A 23459-nucleotide genomic window follows, 5' to 3' on the forward strand; every position below is an offset into this window, starting at 1 on the left:
CTCCCTAGGGCTTTTTTGGAACTTGTTATTTATCCTTCAGCCTTTTAAAAGCTTCAAATGGAAGGCAGAGTATTTGCATTAAACATTAATCCAAACATGAAAAATAAAGTTTCGTAAGCCAGATCGTTGGAATTGGTATTTTTAAAGCCTCGTTGAAAATAACGTTCTTGCTTCATGAACCGGTGTTTTCTTTTTATATGCTTCATGTAGATGAATGGACAGAGGTGGACAGAAAACGAGGTATGCTACCTTGGGGCTGCATGTATCCAGTCTGCACCCACAGGTTCACCCAGTCCTTCCTCAGTGGGGCTTAGAGTGGGACCACTCTAGACATTTCCAAGTAAAAGAATAGGCGTGAGTTTCTCTTTAGCTGAGATATTGGTTATACAGTTGAATCTTTTAAATACAACATGAAAGATGAAAACCAAGCAAATATTAGTCAAAGGACCCTATTGCACCTGAGGCATTTGTCCGTTTTCACCGTTCCAAGCGTCGCAAGGACACCTGGGACAATAGCTACCTTTCCAGGTGGGCTGTCCTATTTAGTCGTCCTTAACACAATCCTGTGATAGCATCATGTAGCCAAAGAGCTGTTCTCCTGAGCACACAGACATAGCTGTTGGGCAACTGAGAAATGTGGAAGCATGTGGCTGCATGGCCGACAGGCTTGAGCGCAGAAGGCATGACACGCATGCACTGTGGTCTTATCATGCCAAATCTTCAGTTTCCCCTTCACCTACACCCAGTAGCACACCTGAGAAAGCTGTTGAGTCCTCAGAATAAAACCTTCGCCTTTCTCGCCTTTAAATGTCATTATCTGACCCTGGGAATAGTCTATGCATGTCATCAGCCATCAGCCTCGATGTTTCAAGTGCTCTCTCCACACTGAGTACTCAGAGGAGATAACACGTGTAATATTTAAGAGCACAGGCACTAGAATCAAACAGCCCCTTTCTCTTTTCAGCTCCACCCCCTGCTATGTGACCTTGGACTTTAACCTCTGGAAAACTCAGTTTTCCCCTTTGATAAATAGGGTGATACTTCAGCAAATGCTTTGTCCAGCCCGCCCCCACTAGCCTTTTGTGCTTGTTTGCTATCATTTCAGTTTCTTAAATTGGTTTATAGTCTGATTAGGTTTGCCTTGGTTTTGAGAAACTTGAGTATTCTTAAATCTCTGTTTTTCTTTTCAAAGCCCTAGCAACTAGGGGTGAGGAGTGGGGTACCCTTCAAAATCATTTGATTATTTATTTAAATAAGATAATGAATGGAACATTCCAAGCCCAAGACTTACAACATAATAAGGCTTCAAAACATGGTAACCACCCAGAAATAGTAGCTTCTCTTTTTTACCCTTGGTTTCAAGTTGTGTATTACCATAAACAATAAAATTTACAGAAATACTAGTTAAAAACGCAGTTGCTTTCATTCAGAGAATTATTTCATCAGGCCAGGCTCGAAGAAAAGTCCAATCAAAGTGGTTGGTAAAGTTTTATAACATTTCACAACCGTCTCTCACCACTTCTCTTAAGCAATTTTTGGCCCACCTCTTGATGTACTGCAGAATTTCAGGTGAAAAGTGTGGATTTTGAAGACTTTTTGTGTAAGTAACTGAATCACTGGAATTTATCTTATATATCCAAAAATAATAAGCAGAAACTGACTTCATAAATTAGAAGCCTGATACGTTAAGAACTCAGTTACTGACCCTCCCAGTGCACCCATGAGAAACCGCCCCTCCACACACCTGGCTTTAGTCTCCTGATGAAATCTGGCTTCTAGCACATTCCTGCCTCATGCAGTTATGCCACGCTCATGTGAGTGCCAAAAACGAACACCAAGACTAACTTACAGATCAGGTTGAAACTTCTCAGAGGACTTCGCTGGTGGTCCAGTGGTTAAGAATCCACCTCATAATGCAGGGGGTGTGGGTTCCATTCCCAGTCAGGGAACTAAGATCCCACGTGTGGCAGAGCAGCTCAGCCCACACGCCACAGCTACTGAGCCCGCCAAGCGCCACAACTAGGAGTCTATGTACCGCGATGAAAGACCCTGCATGCTGCGACTAAGATGCAGCCAAATAAAATACATATTATTTAAGAAAAAAACTCAGGTTTAGCATACATACGGTGTGGGCTGCTACTCTTGGGCAAGGATAACATTCGCTTCCTCTCTGCCCATACCCCCCCCCACCCCGTGTCTGGCAGACAGTAGGCCCACATCAGCAAGTGCCAGCTGAAGCGCACTGAGATGTAAGCATGTTAATTTGTGCCCCCATGCTCCTTCCAAAAAATTAGACCAAGGTGGGTGCCTTGGGTGCCAGGCCCCAACTGCAAAACTACCATCTCCCCTTGGGGGCATTTGTGTTCACTGCTCTGCCCACGGGGACAGGGCCTGCCATACTCTCTTCCCAGCAGGAGAACTTTCTGGATGTTCTTATGCAAGAAGCCATGGTGATACAGAGCTTATTCACTTCCCAAAGAAAAGGCTTCACTTTACTTTGCCAGAGTGGCTGACAATCACCTTGGGGCTTTCTTTCTTTTAGAACTGACTTATTTGGGTCTAAGCTATTTTCCTAGATCTTGCTAAAGGCTCAAAGACCCTAGAGACGTGACTCTGCACCTCAGTGAATGGGAGCTCTTTGTAATCATGAACATAATCAGAGCTGATGCAATTCTTTCATGTGAGTTCTTCCTCTTTGGCACTCCTCCCTGGCCTCCATAAACCTATGGAAAATTCTTCAAATTCCCTCTTTGTTGAGGCCTTATATGTGGCTTTCCATGTGTAGCTATTTCCATGCGAACTTTATATAGGCTGCAGTAAGAAAAATGTCAGAAAGTCCAATTTATCGCAGACCCTTGCTTGTTTTGGAGAAGGAAATGGCAACCCACTCCAGTATTCTTGCCTAGAGAATTCCGTGGACAGAGGAGCCTGGTGGGCTGTTGTCCATAGAGTCGCACAGAGTCGGACACGACTGAAGCGACTTAACATGCATGCATGCATTGGAGAAGGAAATGGCGACCCACTCCAGTATTCTTGCCTGGAGAATCCCAGGGATGGAGGAGCCTGGTGGGCTGCCGTCTATGGGGTCACACAGCGCCGGACACGACTGAAGTGACTTAGCAGCAGCAGCAGCTTGCTTGTTTAGGTCGAAGGCCAAAGGCCATGCTTGAGGCAAACCCAGAAGGGTTCCTGGGTCTCCAGGCTGTGGACAGTAGGGGGAGGTTAGTGCACACTGAGTGCAAGCTGGCCTGGGCTGAAACTGTCTGACATGAGGGATACCCTGTGTTGGTAATGGATCTGCTGCTTCCTCACTGATGGGATGGGGTCTAGAGTAAAATACAGAGGTCAAGTGTGAGTCCAGTACTTCCGAAAGCAGTCACATTCACTCAGTTTGTTCTTTGATGTCAGGGTGGGAGTGGGGAGAGGGGGTGTTTCCCTCCCCGCCTTTCTCTATAACCCTTCCATTTAAGATTTAAGTACATCTAGCCCTCAGCTCCCTACTTCTCCCCAAAACTGCTCTTTGAGATGCTTTAAAATGCATCTGAGCCCTCAGGGTACTTCTGTTGGTTACTTACAGGTAGAAAGAGTGTCTGAAATCATGACCTTGCTCCACTCTAAGATACAAGGGTGACCATGGGTCACCTGCTGTGTCCTTTGTGTGGCAAGAGAAAGAGAGCTCTGTATCTTTCAGCAATAATCACTCAAGTGATTTTGTATCATTCTTTTAAGTAGCCAGTTTTCTTTCAGATTTTAATTATTATGAATATGTAGTCTCAGCATCCATATACAGTAGGCAGGAATATATCTGGCTTAACTAAGAATAATCTGCGTTCAACCATATCTGTTTCTATTTCTTGTACCAAATGGTTTTCCTAGCCCTCAAATGATGTTATTTGAGTAGCACAAAATATCTAAATGAATGAGTGAATTAAGACCTAGAATTATAGATAGTTTGATTTGCACACACCTTAGCTTCCCTGGTAGCTCAGATGGTAAAGAATCCACTTGCAATGCAGGAAACCCCAGTTCGATTCCTGGGTCAGGAAGATCCCCAGGAGAAGGGATAGGCTACCCACTCCGATATTCCTGCCTGGAGAGAATCCGCATGGACAGAGGAGCCTCGCAGGCTACAGTCCATGGGGTTGCAAAGAGTTGGACACAACTGAAGCGACTAAGCACACTGGACCTTTTATTCTCGCCACCTGGAAATTTTCCATCTGAACAACAGTATGGGGCATATCACTACAGTATGATGTCAGTATTATAGATCATACAGGGAAATTAAGACATCCTCAGATGGTGTTATGGAGAAGGCAATGGCAACCCACTCCAGTACTCTAGCCTGGAAAATCCCATGGATGGAGGAGTCTGGTAGGCTGCAGTCCATGGGGTCGCGAAGAGCCGAAGAGTCAGGCACAACTGAGCAACTTCACTTTCACTTTTCACTTTCATGCATTGGAGAAGGAAATGGTAACCCACTCCAGTGTTCTTGCCTGGAGAATCCCAGGGACGGGGGAGCCTGGTGGGCTGCCGTCTATGGGGTCACACAGAGTCAGACACAACTGAAGTGACTTAGCAGCAGCAGCAGCAAATAGTATTAATCTGAAGCACATGTCTTGTAGAAACACTAGAAAAAGTTTTAATCTCTAACCAGTGGGTAGGTTCTGTGTCTATTTTTGTAAACTGTTTTGAAGAACAAAAGAAAAATTACCATTTAGGTCCCATTTTATAAAATTTAAAGTAAAAATGTTATAGACTTGCTAAACAAACAGAAAAAGTGATGTTGTTTCTCATTTTGAGGTGGATATCTAATCTGCAATGCTAATAGAAGTCTTTTCTAAAGAAGGAATAAATATATTCTCTATCATCAAGTGAAATGTTGTATGTGAAAGTGGTTTGAACCACAGCACATTGCCACGTCTACGTTTGCCCTAAGATGGGCTCATAAGGCACTCTGGACCCTGCTTTCCACTGGGACACACGTGGGGTTTCTCCCCAAGAAGCAGATCTCCAAGCACACTGCATCCCCATACTACATAGGCCCTGCCCCTCCATTCCATCTGCACACAGGGAGCATTTCCTGAATAAAGCTTCCCCCAGTGCTTTGCTCACCTGCATCCTCTCTTGTCTCTACAGTTATGAATGACATCATTTCAACCATGTTCAATCAAAAGTTCATGGAGGAATTGTTCAAACCCCAGGAGCTCTACTCCAAGAAGGCCCTGAGGACTGTCTATGACCGCCTGGCTCATGCCTCGATCATGAGACTGAACCAGGCCAGCATGGATAAGGTGAGCAGCTGCCTCCATCCCTGGGCTGTGTTTCTTATGGATTACCACAGACTGGAATCCAAGGAGATGATGTGTGCAGTGGTGCATGACAAAGGACAGGCACGTGTAAACATGGCTTGTTCTTGAGTTTCAAGTTGGGAAGGACCTCAGAAGTCATCCGCACCAACCCCTCTGTTCAGTTCAGTTCAGTCTCTCAGCCATGTTCAACTCTTTGCAACCCCATGGACTTCAGCGTGCCAGGCTTCCCTGTCCATCACCAACTCCTGGAGCTTGCTGAAACTCATATCCATCAAGTTGGTGATGCCATCCAACCATCTCATCTTCTGTTGTCCCCTTCTCCTCCTGCCTTCAACCTTTCCCAGCATCAGGGTCTTTTCCAGTGAGTCCGTTCTTCACGTCAGGTGGCCAAATATTGGAGCTTCAAACCCCTCTGTAGTTTATTAAGTCATTATATCACCCACAGAGAGTGCTGGTCTGCATGTCCACGTTTAGATTGTGAGGGACAGGGAGGCCTGACATGCTGCAGTCCGTTGGGTCACAGAGAGTCAGACTCGACTGGGTGAACACCACCAGTCCGATCCAAGCACCCAGCCCTGCTTAATTCTGCCTCCTTCTTAACAGATCTCGGCCCTGCAAGCCAGGCATTTTTTAAAGAGCAAATTCAAAACCACTCAGTCTCTACTTCTACTGTAAACATATCTGTTTCTTTGTGGAACAATTTTTTAAGGTACTGATTTTAAAAGGAATAATTCCACATAAATAATGTCAGAGAACAGATAGATCTCCTGTTCATCAGAATTCCAGACACTTTATATAGATGCCCCGCCCTCGGGGAGAGAGAGCAGAACTCCCCACTCCTTGAATGTGGTGGCACTTGGTGACTTCCTTCCAAGGAAGACAATATGCATAGCGGGGGAGGGGAAACAACTAACTTCTCAGTGGAGAAACATGGCAAATATTACCTCAACCAGGTGATAGCATCAGCAGTGATAAGCCAGGTGGCGGTATCCTGGTATGACAAGATGAGAATAATGCTTTGCCTCTGTGATCTTCCTCCCCAAAACCCACAACCCCAGGCTGATCATGAAGAAAAACAGCAGACAAATACTATTCGGAGGTCATGTTACAAAGTACCTGACCTGTCATCGAAATTGTCAAGGCCACCAAAAGCAAGGAAAACTAGAGAAACTGTCACAGCCAAGAGGACACCTAAGGAGCCATGACGACTAAATAGAATGTGGGAAATGGAACTAAAATGTTAGGAGAAACTAATCTGAATAACAGGGCTTCCCTGATAGCTCAGTTGGTTAAGAATCCACCTGCAATGCAGGAGACCCCGGTTTGATTTCTGGGTCAGGGCGATGCCCTGGAGAAGGGATAGGCTACCCATTCCAGTATTCTTGGGCTTCCCTTGAGGCTCAGCTGGTAAAGAATCTTCCTGCAATGCGAAATAATTTTAATAAGAATCCCTTTTCAAGTCTCTTTATTATGTGAATTTTCATAAATCATGAGGACTGACAGTGGGTCCCAGGTGTGCAAAAATGCAACACTGTCTCAGTGCTGGCACCTGGAAACCTCAGAGAGACAGACTGCCTTCAACTGTGCCCTCTTGCCTCCTGCCGATTACCTTCAGAAAGTTACTTTAGCTCCCTGAGCCTCCATCTTCTCATCTATAAAATGGGGATAATAACAGCTACTTCATTAGTCAGAGGGAGGATTAAGTGAGAAACATACATATAATGACAGAAGAAAGCTTAGCACATAGATAAATGTTCAGTATCTTCTCCTCTCTGCTTGTTCTTCTCCCCCTGCCTTTAAGAAAGTTTAGGTTTCCATTGAGATATGACACAGGATTTAGAAACAGAAAACCTGGGTTCAAGTCCTAGTTCTACCAATGGCATGCATGCATGGTAAGTCGCGTCAGTCGTGTCCGACTCTGTGCGACCCCATGGACAGCAGCCCACCAGGCTCCTCTGTCCACGGGATTCTCCAGGCAAGAGTACTTGAGTGGGCTGCCATTTCCTTCTCCACTACCAATGGCTATGAGACTCAATTCACTGAATAACTCTGAACTTTCATTTCTTCATCTTATACCTGTTTTTATCCTTTATTCTTAGCACAGTGTCCTGTACACAACAGGTACTTCATGTTTGATGATGATGGCTGAGAGTCACAAACCTACGTCTCTAGTATTAGACAAGCCTGCACACACGCGCGCACACACACACAAACCAAGACAGCTCGGGCTGTATGTCACTTTCTCTTTTTTTAATTTTATTACTGGATATAATTGCTTTACAATGTTGTGTTAGTTTCTTCTTTACAACAAAGTGAATCAGCATATGTTTACGTACATCTCCTCCCTTTTGAGCCTCTCTACCACCCCGCCACCCCACCCCTCTATGTAGGCAGGCACTTTCTAAGTGAAATGTCTAGCTGCATGTTGGAGAAAGGAGATCATGGAGAGGGTTCGAGCAAGTGCTTCAGGATCTGACTGTCTTTAGTTCCAAATCTCACCCTGCTACTTTTTACCAGCCATGTGAAATTAGGCACGTTTCTTCATTTTTAAACTTGGTATAATACCTACCTCGGTATTCTTGCCTGGAGAATCCCATGGACAGAGGAGCCTAGCAGGCTATGGTCTATAGGGTCACAAAGAGTCAGACACGACTGAGCGACTGAACTGAACTGAACACACACATAGAGTTCCTGTGAAATTAAATGGGATTAGTTGAGGTCATGCACATCCACGTGCTCCGCAAAGCACTCAGGTGGTTTAACTTTCAGTCCTGCCTCAGACATGTCCGTACCTTCTCTCCCAAACTTGCCTCCATCAGTAGCGTCATGTAACATCATGTATCTCCCAGGCACCACTTTGAAAATGCTGTGGTCATTTTGGACAGCCCTCATCTTCGTCCCCCAGATCCAATCAGGCAGTCAACATGTACTAACAAACAGCTTTTCTCCTGAGTGTCACAGTCTCTTCTTTGCCCTGCCTCATCTTCCCCACCATCTTCCTCCAGGCCTTCCATCCGGGTTTCTCCAACAAAATGTCTTTCTTTCATACAGTCCTTTTATTCCCACCCTCCTAGGAGCCAGGCACCAGCTAACTGCCCTCCCTCCACCCTCTCCCTTCTCACACATCTCATCATGGCCAGACTCACTGATCTTGTTTAATTACCACTTTTATCGCATCAGCGCAGAAAATTTCAGTAGCCTCCTAATTCCTACCACATCTAGTCTAAATTATTTTGTGCATCTTTCAAAAACATTTAATATTCTAACCTTGCCATAATTATCCAACTTTATTTCCCACCACCCCCAACACAAACCATCCCCTCCAGTCAGGCTGTTCTACTCTTTCTCCCAGGAAAACAGCATACCCACGGCTTGCCTCCGGACCCTCAAGCATACTGTTCCCTACCACCCGAATGCCTTTCTCCTCCCTTACCCAGTTGGAACCCTGCCTCAAGTCTGTATCAGGCCCACTCCTTCCACAAAGCCCAGCGTGACCACTTTGGTCCTTGCCAGCGTCTCACCTCTGATCTTCATGGATGGTCATACCATTCGTGGAGCTTGTTGATATCCCATTAAGTTCCATTATTCATCTCATACACAGAACCTTAGTCTTGCCACTTTCACCTGTGTTTTCTCATTTACACCTCTCAGCAGTTCTGCAACGTTGAGGAATTAGGGAATATTTTTTACACATGAGAAAACTCAGGCTCAGAGAGGCACAGAGACCTGGCCAGGGCCATCCAGCAAATCTGGGCTTCCCAGGTGGCTCAGTAGGTAAAGAATCTGCAACGGAGGAGACGCAGGTTCAATCCTTGGGTCACGAAGATCCCCTGGAGGCGGAAAGGGCAACCCACTCCAGTATTCTTGCCTGGAAAATCCCTTGGACAGGGGAGCCTGGCGGGCTACAGTCCACACCAGGGGTTGCAGAGAATCGGACACGACTGCGCGCAGCACGGCAGCAGCACGCCAGCAAGTCTGCAGCAAGGAGGGCTTGGACTCAGGCTTTCATTCTCCGCCAGCACCCAGTCCCGGGCCCCACAGCTGCCCGTATTGTTTCACATGCACCATCAGCGCCACACAGAAGCTGACCGGACATCCTGGTTTGCCCAGGGACGTCCTGGTTTACTGCGGTTGCCCCAGCTTGTTACCGTCACCCCCTTTCGCTCTCCACAGCGTCTTGGTTTGCATGATGTGGTCACTGAGCTGCATGGTGAGCGCTGAATTGGATTCCGGTACTGAGTCACTGTTGGCCGTTCTGAGGCCTGCCTTTATACAAGGTCCGTTTCTTTTGTTCACGTGTGGGTTGGCAGCTCTACGACCTGATGACGATGGCTTTCAAGTATCAAGTGTTGCTGTGTCCTCGTCCCAAGGATGTGCTGCTGGTCACTTTGAATCACTTAGATGCCATCAAGGGACTCATCCAAGATTCCCCAACCATCCTTCATCAAGTGGACGAGACGTTCCGGCAGCTGACTGACGTAAGCGGGCTGTCGGTGCGCCTCCTCTCAGCCCCCAGCACTCGTTCCCATTTCCCTGTTAAGGACAGGCAGGTTCTATGACAAAGGAAACAGGACAGGGAATGACCCAGCCGGCCACTCTCCCAGAAAATTCTAAAATCCACAGGAATCCATTTTGGTAACACAAGAGATGCTGTCATCTGATACCCTCTCACTGGGGCCTTCACACCCGGAAAGCAGCGGCACAGAACATAGCAGTTCTTGCCTAACTTTTCTGAGAGGGAGTTGGTAGTAGATGTTCTGCGGAATCTTGGGGAACGGGAGAGCCAGAGTGTGCCCCGCTCAGTGTGCTGCGGGGGGGGTTTGCCCCTTGGGTGGACGGGGGGTGGGGTGGGGTGCGACTGGTATTCCCCTCCTGCCCCTCCACCCCGCCCAGCAGCTGAGTCTTCTCCTTGCCCTCTGGCTCCATCTCTGGGCACCCACCACCCCCGCTCCACCCCACCCCCCTGCCTGTCCACAGTCTCCCATTTCACTTCTGAAAGCAGAATGCCTGTTTCTGCTTTGCCTGCGCAGATATATGGGGACCTCTCTGCGGGGGAGTTTCAGCTGATCCGACAGACACTCCTCATCTTCTTCCAGGACCTGCATATCCGGGTGAGTGAGTGGGTGACCCGGGAGCGCCCTGCACTGCCATCCTTGCGAGACAGGGCGCAAGTCGTCAGGACAAACCAAGACTGGGATTCCGCCCCATTAGCACATCCTCGGTGTTTGTTTCCATGATGATCAACTGTCTGATGATAAATCTCAGCAGATTTTCAAGGGACCAAGCAGGACAGTGATGCCACCATTCCATCCCAGTTACCTTCTGTACGTTTCTTTAAAACATGGCTTCTTCCCTTGCTTCTCCAGGCTCCCAGCCTGATCTCAATTCCAAAACCTTTTCCCGAGCCTTTATCGCCTTGACTTGTCCAGCATCTGAGCTGTCAGGAGGCAACGCTCTTGCTCCATGGAACTGTCCCCATCTCGGCCTTCCCTACCCTCTCCCATCTCTCCATCTTTCAGTCCTTGCTCCCCTCCTCCTGTCTCCAAGCCTTTCCCCTTCTGCCTCTACCCACCCCCTGCTCTTGAGTCACTTTCCTCCCCACTTTGGCTGCCAACTAACTCCTCTATCTGTGGTGACTCCTACTTCTAACCTCTGTACCCCCCTTCCCCCAGCCGTGCCATCAAGACCCACAGCTCCACCTGCTTCTAAAAAGTTCCCCCAGTGCCCACAGCCTCATGCAGCTAAACGAGTCTCCAGAATTCAAGTCCTGCCTAACTTCCTGGTTTCTTTTGAGAGAACCACCATTCCCTCACTCATTTGGCTCAGCCCCAGGCCATCACACCTTTGGTTTCCCTTCTCTGATCTTCATCTGATTGTGTCTGCAGCCCATCAAGTCTGCCTCTTCAATATCCACACCCTCCTGTCCACTCCGGTCGCTCAGCTCAGGCCTTCATACTTTTTGTTGGCCCTTGCCTCGCAGTTGACCTGACCACCTCCTCTCATACCTGCTCCAGACAATTCTATACTCCAAGTTTGAAAAACCACATTCCTGAGCTTCTGACTTTGGGGCCTGTGTCTCTTGGCCAGGACTTTGTTCCTCCCCATGATTTAGCACACTGATATGGGAAAGACACCCACAGTGAGGCCAGGCGCTAGACTCAGGCACTCAGCTCCAGCACAGCTCCGTGACCTTGGGCAAATTACTTCCCTGAGGCTTTAGTTTCATCATCTAAGAAATGGAAATGATAATACCTGATTTAGAGTTTGTCAGGGGCATTAAGTAAGGCATCACATGTAACATATGTATTTGCATATAGATATGTTTGCATGAACTCCGGGAGTTGGTGATGAACAGGGAGGCCTGGGGTGCTGCAATTCATGGGGTCACAAAGAGTCGGACACGACTGAGCAACTGAACCGAATTGAACTGAACTGATGTGTATATAGATATACACACACTACAGAGTGCTTCTGGCAGGAGGGACAGGACCCTGGTCATGGTGCTTGCCTCCTAGGGGTGGGGAAGTGCATGGAGGACAGGGATGCAAAAGAGACTTACTTTCCCTTGTATACTCTTTGAACTTTTTTTTTTGGCCACATTGCGAAGCTTACAGGATCTTAGTTTCCCCAACCAGGGATCAAACCCGTGTCCCCTGCAGTGGAAGCACAGTGTCCTAACCAGTGGACCAGCAGCGAAGTCCCGCTGTTTTAACTTTTTGAATTTTGTACATGTTCATGTGTAACATATTCACAAACAAATTTTTTTTTTTTTTTTTAAAAGAGAAATAGGGACCACTGCAGACGGTGCAGGTTCAATTACAGATCGGGGAACTAAGATCCCACATGCTGTGCAGTATGGCCAGAAAATAATAATAATATTAAATTTTTTAAAAAAAGGAAATAAACTATGCTTAGAACCTCGTTATTTCCCTCCTATGAACAGGGAAAGACAAATAGATGACAATGCTGAGGCCAATTTTATTTTTAACCCTCATGAGTAATTTCATTTGCTATGGATGGAGCAGTAATAACATCGATGTAAATCAAGATGTCTAATAGGCATCAATTAAAATTAAAAATGTGAAAGTACCAATAAGATTAAGTTTTACATTACTTTAAAATATTGAAAACGCTGCATCATATGGCTGTCAAGCCTGTGCATATTTGGACAGTATTTTATGGATCGTTGTAATACAAGCAGCCATATTGATTTCTCAGTTCTGGCAAGATGAAATTCATTATGATGAGAAGACTCCTAATAATAAGTCTATAACAAAATCATTAAAATATATTAAACCACAAACTACATTAAGCTTTAATTGCTAAATGGGCAGGCAATAAAACATCAGAATGTTCATCAAGAGAAATAGGAACCACATATCCTGACATTACTCAGCCACTGGTCTGTAACATCTGGCTGCTTTTGCAAATCTGGCCTTTAATGGTGTTTCTGCTCAGCTGCTCTTTATGATTGCCTATATACTGATTTTCTCTGTGTTCAAAACAATCTTGGTAGTTTTTAGATTGTTTAGCAAAACCAACCAACTAAATCAAGAAAACACAGCTCTGACCTAACACTCCCTTGCTCATTGTTTAACCAAAGCAAATACAAGACTCCACATCCTACCGTCCAGAGCTTCCTGTGATATCACAAAACAACCTGACTGGGACTGTCCTGGCAGTCCAGTGACCGATACTCTGCACTCCCAATGCAGGGGGCCCAGGTTCCGTCCTCAGGGAACTAGATCCTGCATGCCACAGCTGAAGGTCCTATGTGCCTCAGCTAAAACCCAGAGCAGCCAAATACATGATAAAATAGAGATTTTTTTTTAAAAGCAGCCTGAAGTGGCCTTAGTATGGCCCAGCCCTGACCTGTGCCCTAGGCCCCAGAGGCTCCACAGAGACAGATTCCATGTGGAATCAGAGCAGTTATGTGCAGGCGTCTCAAGTCCAAACCCCTTCAGCCCTCCAGAGTGCCTTCAGAGTTGCCTCCGACAGGGTCGACCCTCAGGTCCCCCACCCTCTCCCGAACGCCCCTCTGCATGCTTGCACCTTCTATCACGGACTTTCCTCCTGTGCTTCCACTGTTCCAGTTGGGAAACATCACTCCATCTCACCTCTTCACAGCCTGGTCCTTATATCTCCACTCCATTATGCACTCCACTTGGAAACACTGCATCCCTGGAAAACTAGTCACTCTAACAAATATGTACTGAGTGCCTGCTCCACTCCAGGTCATTTTCAGTCCTGAGATATAGAAGTGAACAGGGCAGAGGCCCTGCCCTGAGAAGGCTCCATGCCAGTAGGAAGAAACCATGAGGACACATCAAGTTGTGTTCCAGTTCTGATAATTCTCAGGAAGATGGCCTTATAAAGTCAAGTTATAGGAGGGAACTGGGATGGGATGTTGCTTCCGACCAGCACTGTCCAACAGCGCTGTCCAACAGAGCTTCCTGTCTTGATGGAAATGTTCTGTATCCGTGCTGTCCACTGTGAGAGCCACTAGCCCCATAGGGCTGTTGGGTACTTGAAACATGGCTCATCAGACAGAGAAACCGAACTGTTAATTTCATCTAAATTTAAATAGTCACACTTGACTAATAGCTACCTTATTGGGCAGTATATCCTTAGATGGTAGAGGCAAGGACAGCCTTTCTGAGGACAGACGCTTCAGCTGAGAGTGTAACTAACAAAGATCTCAGGGAAGAGCTTCTAGCCTGAAGGGACAGCGAGTTCAAAGACCATTAGGTGGGAAAAGCACAAAATGCTCCATGGACAGAGAGCAAGGATGTGTGAACAGAGCATATCTAGCGGGGGGCAATAACTCAAATAAAGTTAACCACCTAGGTAGCGTGAATGGTCACTAAGCAGAGAGATGCCAGTTTATCATGAATAAACTGGTTCTTACCTACCAGTTGACTTAGCTTTAGATTCTAGTAAGGACTTTATCCGAAGAGTAAAGAAAAGATCTGAAGCATTTTAAGATGAATTGGCAACATGATCTGACTTGGATCTGGAAAATGAACTAAAAGAGGTAGGCTAGCAGTTACAAAATCTAGGCAAAAAAATGAGATCCAGGTGAAAAGCGAAAGCACTTGGACTAGATGTTTGCTGTGGAGATCATGAAAAATATTCACATATTCACCCTCAGGGCAGGGTCAGTAAGATTTACTCAGAGATTGGATGTGGGGAATGAGGGAAAGAGGAAAGAAGAACAGCTACTAGGTTGCTGGTGCCATTTTCTAAGTTGGGGAAGGACGGAAGGGAAGGATATTTGAGTAGAAAAAGTCATTCTGTTTACACTCGATTTGCTGTCTGAGTAGCAGAGTCAAGTAGGAGGCTGAATGTCTAAACCTGGAGCTCAGAGGGGAGAGGCAAGCTGGAGACATGACTGTGGGCATCCTAGCATGCAGCAGGGAGGCAGTATGCAAAGTCTTCTCGCCACCTGAAGGTGGCCAGTCATTTTCTTTTATCCGCAGGCAGGCTGCAAGAAGCAGGGTCGGCATTCTACCAGCTTCCCCCTCCCTTTCAGATCATTATTGTCCTGCCTACACAAACTTAGCCCTCCTCTTGTAAGGCCAGACCAGCAACCACTGTCCAAAACCAACCATCACACCGTCCAAAGCCCCACACTCAGCCCTCACTGTTGAAACCAACTATGAAGTCACTCACCCACATTCTCCAAGCATTTACATCCCTGGCTCACTTCCTCCCAGCCACCTGAATCCCGCCATCATCCTGGGGGAGTGTGGGCACTCATGGAGCATCCAGCACGCCAGCCCCACAGCTCCTCAACCTTCATTCCCCCTTTCCATAGGAAACACGTGTCCTGCCCTCAGCACCTCCTCAGAGAAGGGAATGTGCACTAAGGGCCTCACGGATGTTTGGTTCTGACCCAGAAAAGAGAGGACACTGTGGGGCATGGCCACCTCTACCTAAGAGCATCAGGGCGTCTGCACAGAGGATCCGAGAGCTTTAAAAGAGAGAGGTTTTCCCCAGGACCGTGAGAAAACAAGAGGAGGGGTTAAGAGGACACCACCTTGTAAAGCACCATCAGGTGACCACCCGGCATAACTGGCAGTGCAGGGGCCAGGAGGCTGCCTCGGGCTCGAGGAGGCGCGCGGCTGCAGAGAGGAGCATGGGCCAGCTGGACATCATCGGGCAGGCAGCTAAGCCAGCGAAGCAGGAGAGGAACACGGTCAGAGGAGTTGAGAAGAGTCTCTTTAGCTGCAGAGTGGAGGACAGATGAGAGCAGAGGCAGGGAGGCTCTGCAGTGGCCAGGCTAGAGGTGATGAAGGTCTGTGCTAGGGAGCAGGGCAGAGAGGAGGGGCCGGACACAGAAACAATCGCTGGGTGAGCAGGGCCTGGCCACTGAACAGCCAGGGGAGGTGGTGGGCAGGGGACTCAGATTGCTGACGCGGTGACCTTGACCTGGTAGTGTCATTCAGGGGGATCAGGTTAGGGAAGACAGATGGAGCCCTGTTCTGAGCAGGGTGAATTGGAGGTGCTTCCCATGAATCGGTGGACATGTTTAATAGGCAGTGGGAATAGACGGGTCAGATGCCCAGGAAAGAAGACGAGTGGAGGCTCCAGATCTGGGAGCCGTCAGCACTGAGGTGAACACTGGTGTATGGGATGAGATCACCTCAGAATAAAAAGGGTGGAGTGAGAGGGACAGGGCACTGGAGAGTCACAGCTAAGCTGAGCGTCAGCAGAGGGGCTGGGCAAGCAGGCAGACCTAACAGTCCCCTCCAGCCAAGGGCAGTGCTTCAGGTCAAACCCAGACACACCCTTGACTAAATTTGTACATTTCAGGTCTATGACATAGTCACCCCTGTTAGAATTAACTAACCAGAAAGTCCAAAACAGGCATAAAGTCTCACTTCTCTCAGAATTTTCTTTCTCCTTGCTTGTATTCATATCCGGTGGTCACAGAATCTCAAGGTTAAAGCCAAACCCTCCAACCAAAACATGCCTTTTTGCCCACCGATTGTGGCTCAGCTGGTGAAGAATCCACCTGCAATGCGGGAGACCTGGGTTCAATCCCTGGGTTGGGAAGATCCCCTGGAGAAGGGAAAGGCTACCTACTCCAGTATTCTGGCCTGGAGAATTCCATGGACTATAGAGTCCGTGGTGTCGCAAAGAGACGTGACTGAGTGACTTTCACTTTCACTTTCTGTGTTTCTGAAGTGTCTTCACACCCACCGTCCTCCAGGCCCAGCTGCAAACCCACAGTGGCCCCTCCCCACGCCCTCTGGCTGCGGCCATTCTCTTTGCGGGCTCCTTTGCCTGTGCAGCGCGCCGTCCTTGGTAGCGTCATTGTTTTTGCACTCTATGCTGTGTCCTGTGTCCAATCAGACCGTGATACTGAGACTGTTAACACCTCTTATTGGGCACTTGTATGTCAGGCTCTGTGGAAAGGACTTCTTGTTCATTACCGGATTTAGTGCTCAACTAACCCATTGAATAGGTTCTGTTACTATCTTCGGTTGACCAAAGAGAAAGGTAGTGTAGCTTACCAAAAAACTCAGAGCCAAGGAGAGGCCCAGCTGAGAGCTGTGAGCCTGGACAGTGTAACATCGGCAGGCCACACTGCCAGCGTACGACTCCTTACCACTTTGCACTTTCACGGCCTTGCGTGCAACAGATGCTTATTCTTGGCAATGTTACTGATATAATCTTGCAGAATTTTAGAGTTTGAAGGAGTCTTCAAGTTCATCTCACTTTACAGATGAGGAAGAAACTGATTTTTTTTTTTTTTTTTGGCCATGCTGTACAACTTGTGGGATCTCAGTTCCTCAACCAGAGACTGAACCCAGGCCCCCGGCAGTGAAAGCACCCAGTCTTAACCACTGGACTGCCAGGAAACTCCCCAATAAAACTGATTGACTGCTACAATCTTAATTCAACCAAGACCTCAATACAAGAGTGCCTGAAGCAAGGAGGAGAAATAAGCGTAGTGTGGGCTTTTCCGTCATATAGTAGGCTTTCAGACTCTATGCCCGCTGGATCCACCCGTCTGGCCTCTCCTCACCAAATGGCTGAGAGCTTGGAGTTAGAAACACAAGGGTGTGAATCCTCAGCTCTGCCCCTTATGAGCTGGCGGGCCTGGAGGGAGTGTCTTAACCTCTGAGGAGATAATGAGGGCCTTAACAGCTCCAGCCTCAGAGCTATATAGAGAGTTTGCAAGGAGCCAAGGAATGGACATGGAATTTGGAGTCATCCTTGGTTTCGAATCCTGGTCCCGACTCCTAATGTTCTTTCTGGGCAAGTCACTTCACTCTGTGAACCCCAGCCTCCTCATCGTGAAGGCAGGTGGCGCGTCCCATGGGCTTCCCTGGTAGCTAAGCTGGTAAAGAACCCGCCTGCAATGCAGGAGACCCCGGTTCGATGCCTGGGTCGGGAAGATCCCCTGGAGGAGGGCATGGCAACCCACTCCAGTATTCTACCCTGGAGAATCCCATGGACAGAGGAGCCTGGCGGGCTGCAGTCCATGGGGACACAATGAGTTGGACACGACCGAGCGACCAAGCACAGCACAGCAGTACTACCTCCCTGGAAGATTTGTTATGTGGCTCCAAAGAGGTTCTGTTTGTGAAAACACTGTACCCTGCAGGTGTTTGTTATGGTGTGTTTTTCTCTCTTGTCTTAAGCCATTACACACTTCCCATCCTCAGAATGCATATGTCTGTGGAAATATGCCAAGAAAATGACACCAAGTATCTCTTTTTCCCCCAGGTGTCCATATTTCTAAAGGACAAAGTTCAGAATTCCAATGGTCGCTTTGTGTTGCCAGTGTCTGGACCCGTTCCCTGGGGAACTGAAGTCCCTGGACTCATCAGGTGAATGAATGCTCAACAGTAGTTGTCAGACCAGTGTTCAGGGGGCCGGGAAACCAATATGTGAGCCGCCACATAGACTGCAGCCATACTCAGCCCCTCCCTTTTCCCAGTTAAGCACAGCAGAGAGGAGATGAGGTTTAATCCCAGCTTGTCACCTAGCAGATACTCCCAAGATTTATTTCTTCATCTACTGAATGTTTACTGTGAGGATAAATATGATAATACTGTAATGCTCTAAAGTGCTACACACCACCCAGTACATAGCATATACTCAATAAATATTATTATCATTATTATTGTATTACTATCACCCAGCTGGCGTTAGTGGTGAAGAATCCACCTGCAATGCAGGAGATGCAAGAGGCGTGGATTCGGTCCTGGGTCTGGGTCGGGAAGATCCCCTGGAGTAGGAAATGGCAACCTTCTTCAGTATTCTTGCCTGGAAAATTCGACAGACAAAGGAGCCTGGCATGCTACAGTCCTTGGGGCCGCAAAGTCACGCACACGCACACGCACACACACACACACACACACACACACCACGTTACATCAGCTAGCGTCTTTATCTTGAAGCAGTGTGTAAATTCCCTTTGGTCCCATAGCGCAAAGAATAATGAAGCCTCTGGGACTCTCCAGTCTTGGAGAGCGTGTCATCACGTCCTCCTTTGTTTTCTCTTTTTAATATTTCTTCATTTGGCTGCATCAGGTCTTAGTTGTGGCAGGTGGGATCACTTGCGGAGACACGGGCTCTCGAGTCTTGGCGCACAGAGCATGCAGGCTTAGTAGTTGTAGCGTGCAGGCTTAGCTGCTCTGTGGCATATGGGATCTTAGTTCCCCAACCAAAATTCAAGCCCATGCATTGCACGGTGAATTCCTAACCACTAGACCACCAGGGAAGTCCCATCATGTCCTACTTTATATTGTAGAACATTCAACAACAAAGGCAAAGAAGTGAAGAAGACAGAATTTAAGCACGGCGGGAGCTATGTCGCTGCCCTCAAAGAAGGGTCTCTCGAGCTCTATGGAGACCGAGTCCTGAAGCTGGGAACTAATATGTAAGCAAATTCTTCCTTCCCCTAATGAGTTCCCGTGCAGCAGAGGTCCCTTCATTTAAAGAACTGGCTTGACTTCTGCAGTGAAAAACCCCTGCTGACAATTGAAGCCATTTCCTCTTAGAGACACGGCAGGCAGGGCCCCGGCATTTCCAAAGGGCACCTCGGATCTTCCACCAGAAGGTAGATTAGCAGGTCAAAAAGATAAATAACTTAAAATAGCCATACAAGAGAACTAGCCAAAACCTATAATGCAGTAGAGACCCAAAAGGCCTTGGCCTTCATGTACCGATCATGTTTTTTTCCAGAAATACACATTACTTTGCAAGAGGAAAAGTTGCCATACAGCTTCCTAGGTATTTTGATTTGGGAAGAAGCAAAACTTGAGTGGTTGATACCCGCTTAGTTATAGTCTGTATCCCCAGCACCTTTCTGGATGCTTTTTAATACCTCAAAGTAAAAGCCGTGCACTATAGTTATGAGTTAGAAGGGAGTCAGGGCAAAAGGCCTGGACGATGCTTTTGTGGTTTTCCGTTGCCACCAGGTATAGCGTGAACCGGCCCGTGGAAACCCACATGTCTGCAGCATCAAAGAACTTAGCTTCACGGACGCAGGTAAGCTTCTGCCTCCCGTGTTTACCTTCAGAGCTAATTTCTAGATACAAGAGTCTGGACAGGGAGAAGGGAGGGGTCTCTAGAGTTCAGAGCTGGCCAAGGCTCCCTCCTTGTTTGCAGTCTTCTCCGTTCCGCCTTACCAGTACACAGGTTTTAAATTATAGTTTCTCATGGAGACTTCTAGTGATCTGACTAATTAGGTAATTTTAAGCTTGTCTCCACCACCATAATTAAGCAGGAACCGCACATAAGGACATGTGAAACAGCATTGTACCAGTGCCGTGAGGCCCGTGGCTGCTGAGTTCAGCACTTGTGTGTATTCTGATTGTTAAAACATCCCCTTTCCCTGCTTCCATGTGTAATGATGTGAAAGTTGAGTTCAAAATGAGGTTGGGGTTCTCTGAATTCTTTTGTACAAATTTTCACTGAACTAGCTATCATCTAGCTATAGGCCAAATCATGGACAATTCAGTTATGCTATAAACATTTATTGAACTATGTCTATTGGGGGCAGCGGGAGGGGTTCCCAGGACACAGAGCTGGCTTAGATTTGGTCCCTTCCTGAAGGGCCTTGTAATACGCTAGGCTTATAAAGACAGCGATAGGTACAAATAAGTATAACCTGGCGGAAGACAGAAGGTGAACTTGCTGAGCATTCTGAACAAAGAACTGTGTCAGAAGACATATCCTGTCCAGGGGGTGGGAAGGAACCCCCTGGACAGGGAACAGGAAGGCTTTTCGGAGAAGGTGACATTCAAGTGGAGCTCTGGAGTGAGGCAGATACTAAACAGCTCAGAAGGAGAGAAAGGCACACAAACCAAGATGACAGGACGAGCAAAGGCACCAGAGGCATGCTCCTCGGGGGAAGCAGGCAGTCAGCGTCCCTCTCGTGTAGCTGGATCATAAGGCGATAGCAGCAGTGGCCAGAGACCCGCCCAGACAGGCACACAGGGCCTGATTCCAGAGGCGAAGCAGGGGAAAAGCCGGGTTAGAGAGAGCCAGGTAGGAGGAGGGTGCAGGCGGCAGAGGGGCCAGGCCGCGAGAGAGGGAGCCACGAGAGAGAAGGGATACGAGGGTGTGCTCACCAGTCACCACCGGAGGGCAGTGTGGTCGCTCCGTGGAACGCGTGCCCTTGGCCCTGGAGGCTTCACCCAGGCCACGGGTAAAGGCTGGGGGAACTAGACTGCCTGAAGAGGAAGCAGCGTTCTCCAGTCACCACCGGAGGGCAGTGTGGTCGCTCCGTGGAACGCGTGCCCTTGGCCCTGGAGGCTTCACCCAGGCCACGGGTAAAGGCTGGGGGAACTAGACTGCCTGAAGAGGAAGCAGCGTTCTCCTTCAAGGAGGAAGGAAGGTGGTTTGAGGAGAACGAGGATCCCTGGGGCCTTTCACTCATCTTGAAAGTGTGAGAATCTCTGGCTTGTCCCTCTGCTTCTGACATGGGTTATTTCTCTTCTGGTTCTATTTCCTATGCTTCATGTGGACCCAGTCCTTCCCAGAAATCATTTAGACAGTTACTGTTTTGCCTTGTTTTGAAATACCACCCGGGGTCTCTGGGGTATCAGCAGGGAATTGAATCACCTTCACGTGGCTAAAAATCATGAAATTGATTTTGCAGGAAAGCATAGTTCCAAACCCTCTTGCTAAAGAAGAGCTGAATCTCCTGGCCAGGCTGATAGGAGGCATGGAGATTCAGAAACCCAGTGGCCCTGAGCCAGGATTCCGGTTGAATCTCTTCACCACTGATGAAGAGGAGGAGTATGTTTTCAACCTGTTTCTTTAAATACCTATGTAAAAATCCTAAGTGTGGTAAGAACCAAAAAATGACCATCATAAACCAAATAAGTGGCTCTTATCACTTATAAACATAAATGTAAATAAAGATCAAAAATGAAAGATCAGCAAACTCAACAACCTTAGTTAAAGAAGAATCCACTAGTATTAAATAGCCTGAATCTTCTGGATTTGTTAAAAAAAAAAAAAAAAAAAGTAGCTCTAATGTTTTATTTAGCAAAGCACAGCTCAAGAGAATTGGAAGTCAAGATAATCCTGTTTTAAAAAAGACTGTTAAGAAACCAGAAGGAGGTTGGAGCATGACATCTTCAGGATGAGACAGTCGCCCACAGAACCAATAGCGGTGGTAATTCACTGAGACTTACATGTGCCTTACAGTTTCCAGAGAACTTCTGCGTTCATTATCTCATGCGATATCTCACAGCCATGTATTTGGGGTGGGGGTGGGCGCCTTCTATTTCTCTCTCCTTTGGAGTGGCAGGCCCTGTGGGAAGTGTAGAGACCCAAGGATGGCACACAACACCTGGGGCCTGTCCTCAGGTCCTCCCGGCATTGCAGGAGCATGAACATGTGCGCCGTGTCGCACGTGCTCCAGTGAGGGACACAGGGACTGACTTGGCCCCAGCAGATTGAAGAAGTTGGCAACTGAGCTGGGTCTCAGAGTCTGCCAAGCAGAGGAAGGGGAAGAGTTATTCTTGGCAGACTTTAGTATGTGCAAAAGCACAGAGACATAAAAGGACTTGACTTCCTGGAGCGTAGGGTGTATTGGCTGGGGAGAGGGTAGAAAGTTGAAGAGAGAGAAAAAAAATAGGTTACCAGATTATCGAGGACCAATTTGCCAGGCTGGCAGGGAGGAAAATCCTAACCTTTGACCCGTTTCTCGACCCTCTCGTACAGACAAGCAGCGCTCACCAGGCCAGAAGAGTTATCCTACGAAGTTATCAACATCCAAGCTACTCAGGTGCGTGCAGGCGATTATACAAGTCAAATCTTATTCCCCTCCTGTTCTTATAATAACAATGAACGTCAAAGGCCCTCCCTCCTCCTCCTCTCTAATCAGCAGGTAACATAGTCCCTTTCCTGACAAACAGGCGAGGAACCGAAGTGCATCACAGGGGTGGGAAAATGAACCACCAGCTGCACAGATAGGCCGTCATGCCCACGTGTTTCTTCGTCCTCTCCCTCCTCTCCTCTCACAGGACCGGCAGACGAACCAAGAGCTGGAGCGGATCATGGGGGAGTTTGAGATCACGGACCAGGCAAGGCGGAGCGCTAGCAAGGGCGACGACTGGCTCGCCATGATGGATGAGTTATAGCTGTGCTGACCAGGCGCCCCTCCCCTGCGGAGAGGCCGCTTGATGAGGACCCCGGGGGTGCCCCCCAGGGAACCACACGATGCTGCTAGTTTTCTACTAAGCGAAGCCCTTACCCTCTTGTTCCCATTTCCGTCCTAAGAAACTGTGCGGGTCTCCCTCGGGGAGCGCACTGTCCGGAAGGCAACACGCATATCCATATTTTCAGCAAAATATATTCTGGCTTTGAAATTGGACCCTTCCCCATTTTCTTCCTGGTTTTATGGCACTCAGAGCATCTGGAGCCCAGAGTCAGCAAGTCGGTGCTCCTGTTGCCACCTTCATGACAAGCTTGGCTCGGGGGGCCTGCCGCTCACAGATGCCCGTGGATCGCCACAAAATTTCAGAGCTCTCTGGGATGTCTTCAGCCTTGTGAGTCTGACATAAGTGGAAAAGGCAATTGCCTCAAACTGTCGGGGCCCAGTTTATACAGCCTGGCACACTGGAAGCTGTCACCTCAGACGCAGAGGAAGCAAGGCCGTGACAGGGGACTCCTCAC

General features: G+C 47.9%; 1 protein-coding gene across 2 annotated transcripts in view; it reads left to right on the top strand.

Moving 5' to 3' along the window:
* OSCP1 (organic solute carrier partner 1) overlaps positions 1 to 23139 on the top strand; it is a 28210-nt gene extending 5071 nt beyond the window's left edge. Inside the window, exons 2-10 of one of the 2 annotated variants that reach the window (XM_052637820.1) lie at positions 5137 to 5291; positions 9620 to 9787; positions 10340 to 10420; positions 18048 to 18151; positions 19078 to 19206; positions 19748 to 19817; positions 21433 to 21572; positions 22506 to 22569; positions 22808 to 23139. In XM_052637820.1, the coding sequence (XP_052493780.1) occupies positions 5137 to 5291; positions 9620 to 9787; positions 10340 to 10420; positions 18048 to 18151; positions 19078 to 19206; positions 19748 to 19817; positions 21433 to 21572; positions 22506 to 22569; positions 22808 to 22924 (1028 nt within the window). In that variant the 3' untranslated portion in view covers positions 22925 to 23139. The remainder of the gene's footprint in view (positions 1 to 5136; positions 5292 to 9619; positions 9788 to 10339; positions 10421 to 18047; positions 18152 to 19077; positions 19207 to 19747; positions 19818 to 21432; positions 21573 to 22505; positions 22570 to 22807) is intronic. The other variant, XM_052637821.1, reaches the window with a different exon arrangement.
* The last annotated feature ends 320 nt before the right edge of the window (positions 23140 to 23459 follow it).

The sequence above is a fragment of the Budorcas taxicolor genome, chromosome 3 (genome assembly GCF_023091745.1).
Source record: "Budorcas taxicolor isolate Tak-1 chromosome 3, Takin1.1, whole genome shotgun sequence".
Taxonomy (NCBI): Eukaryota; Metazoa; Chordata; class Mammalia; order Artiodactyla; family Bovidae; genus Budorcas; species Budorcas taxicolor.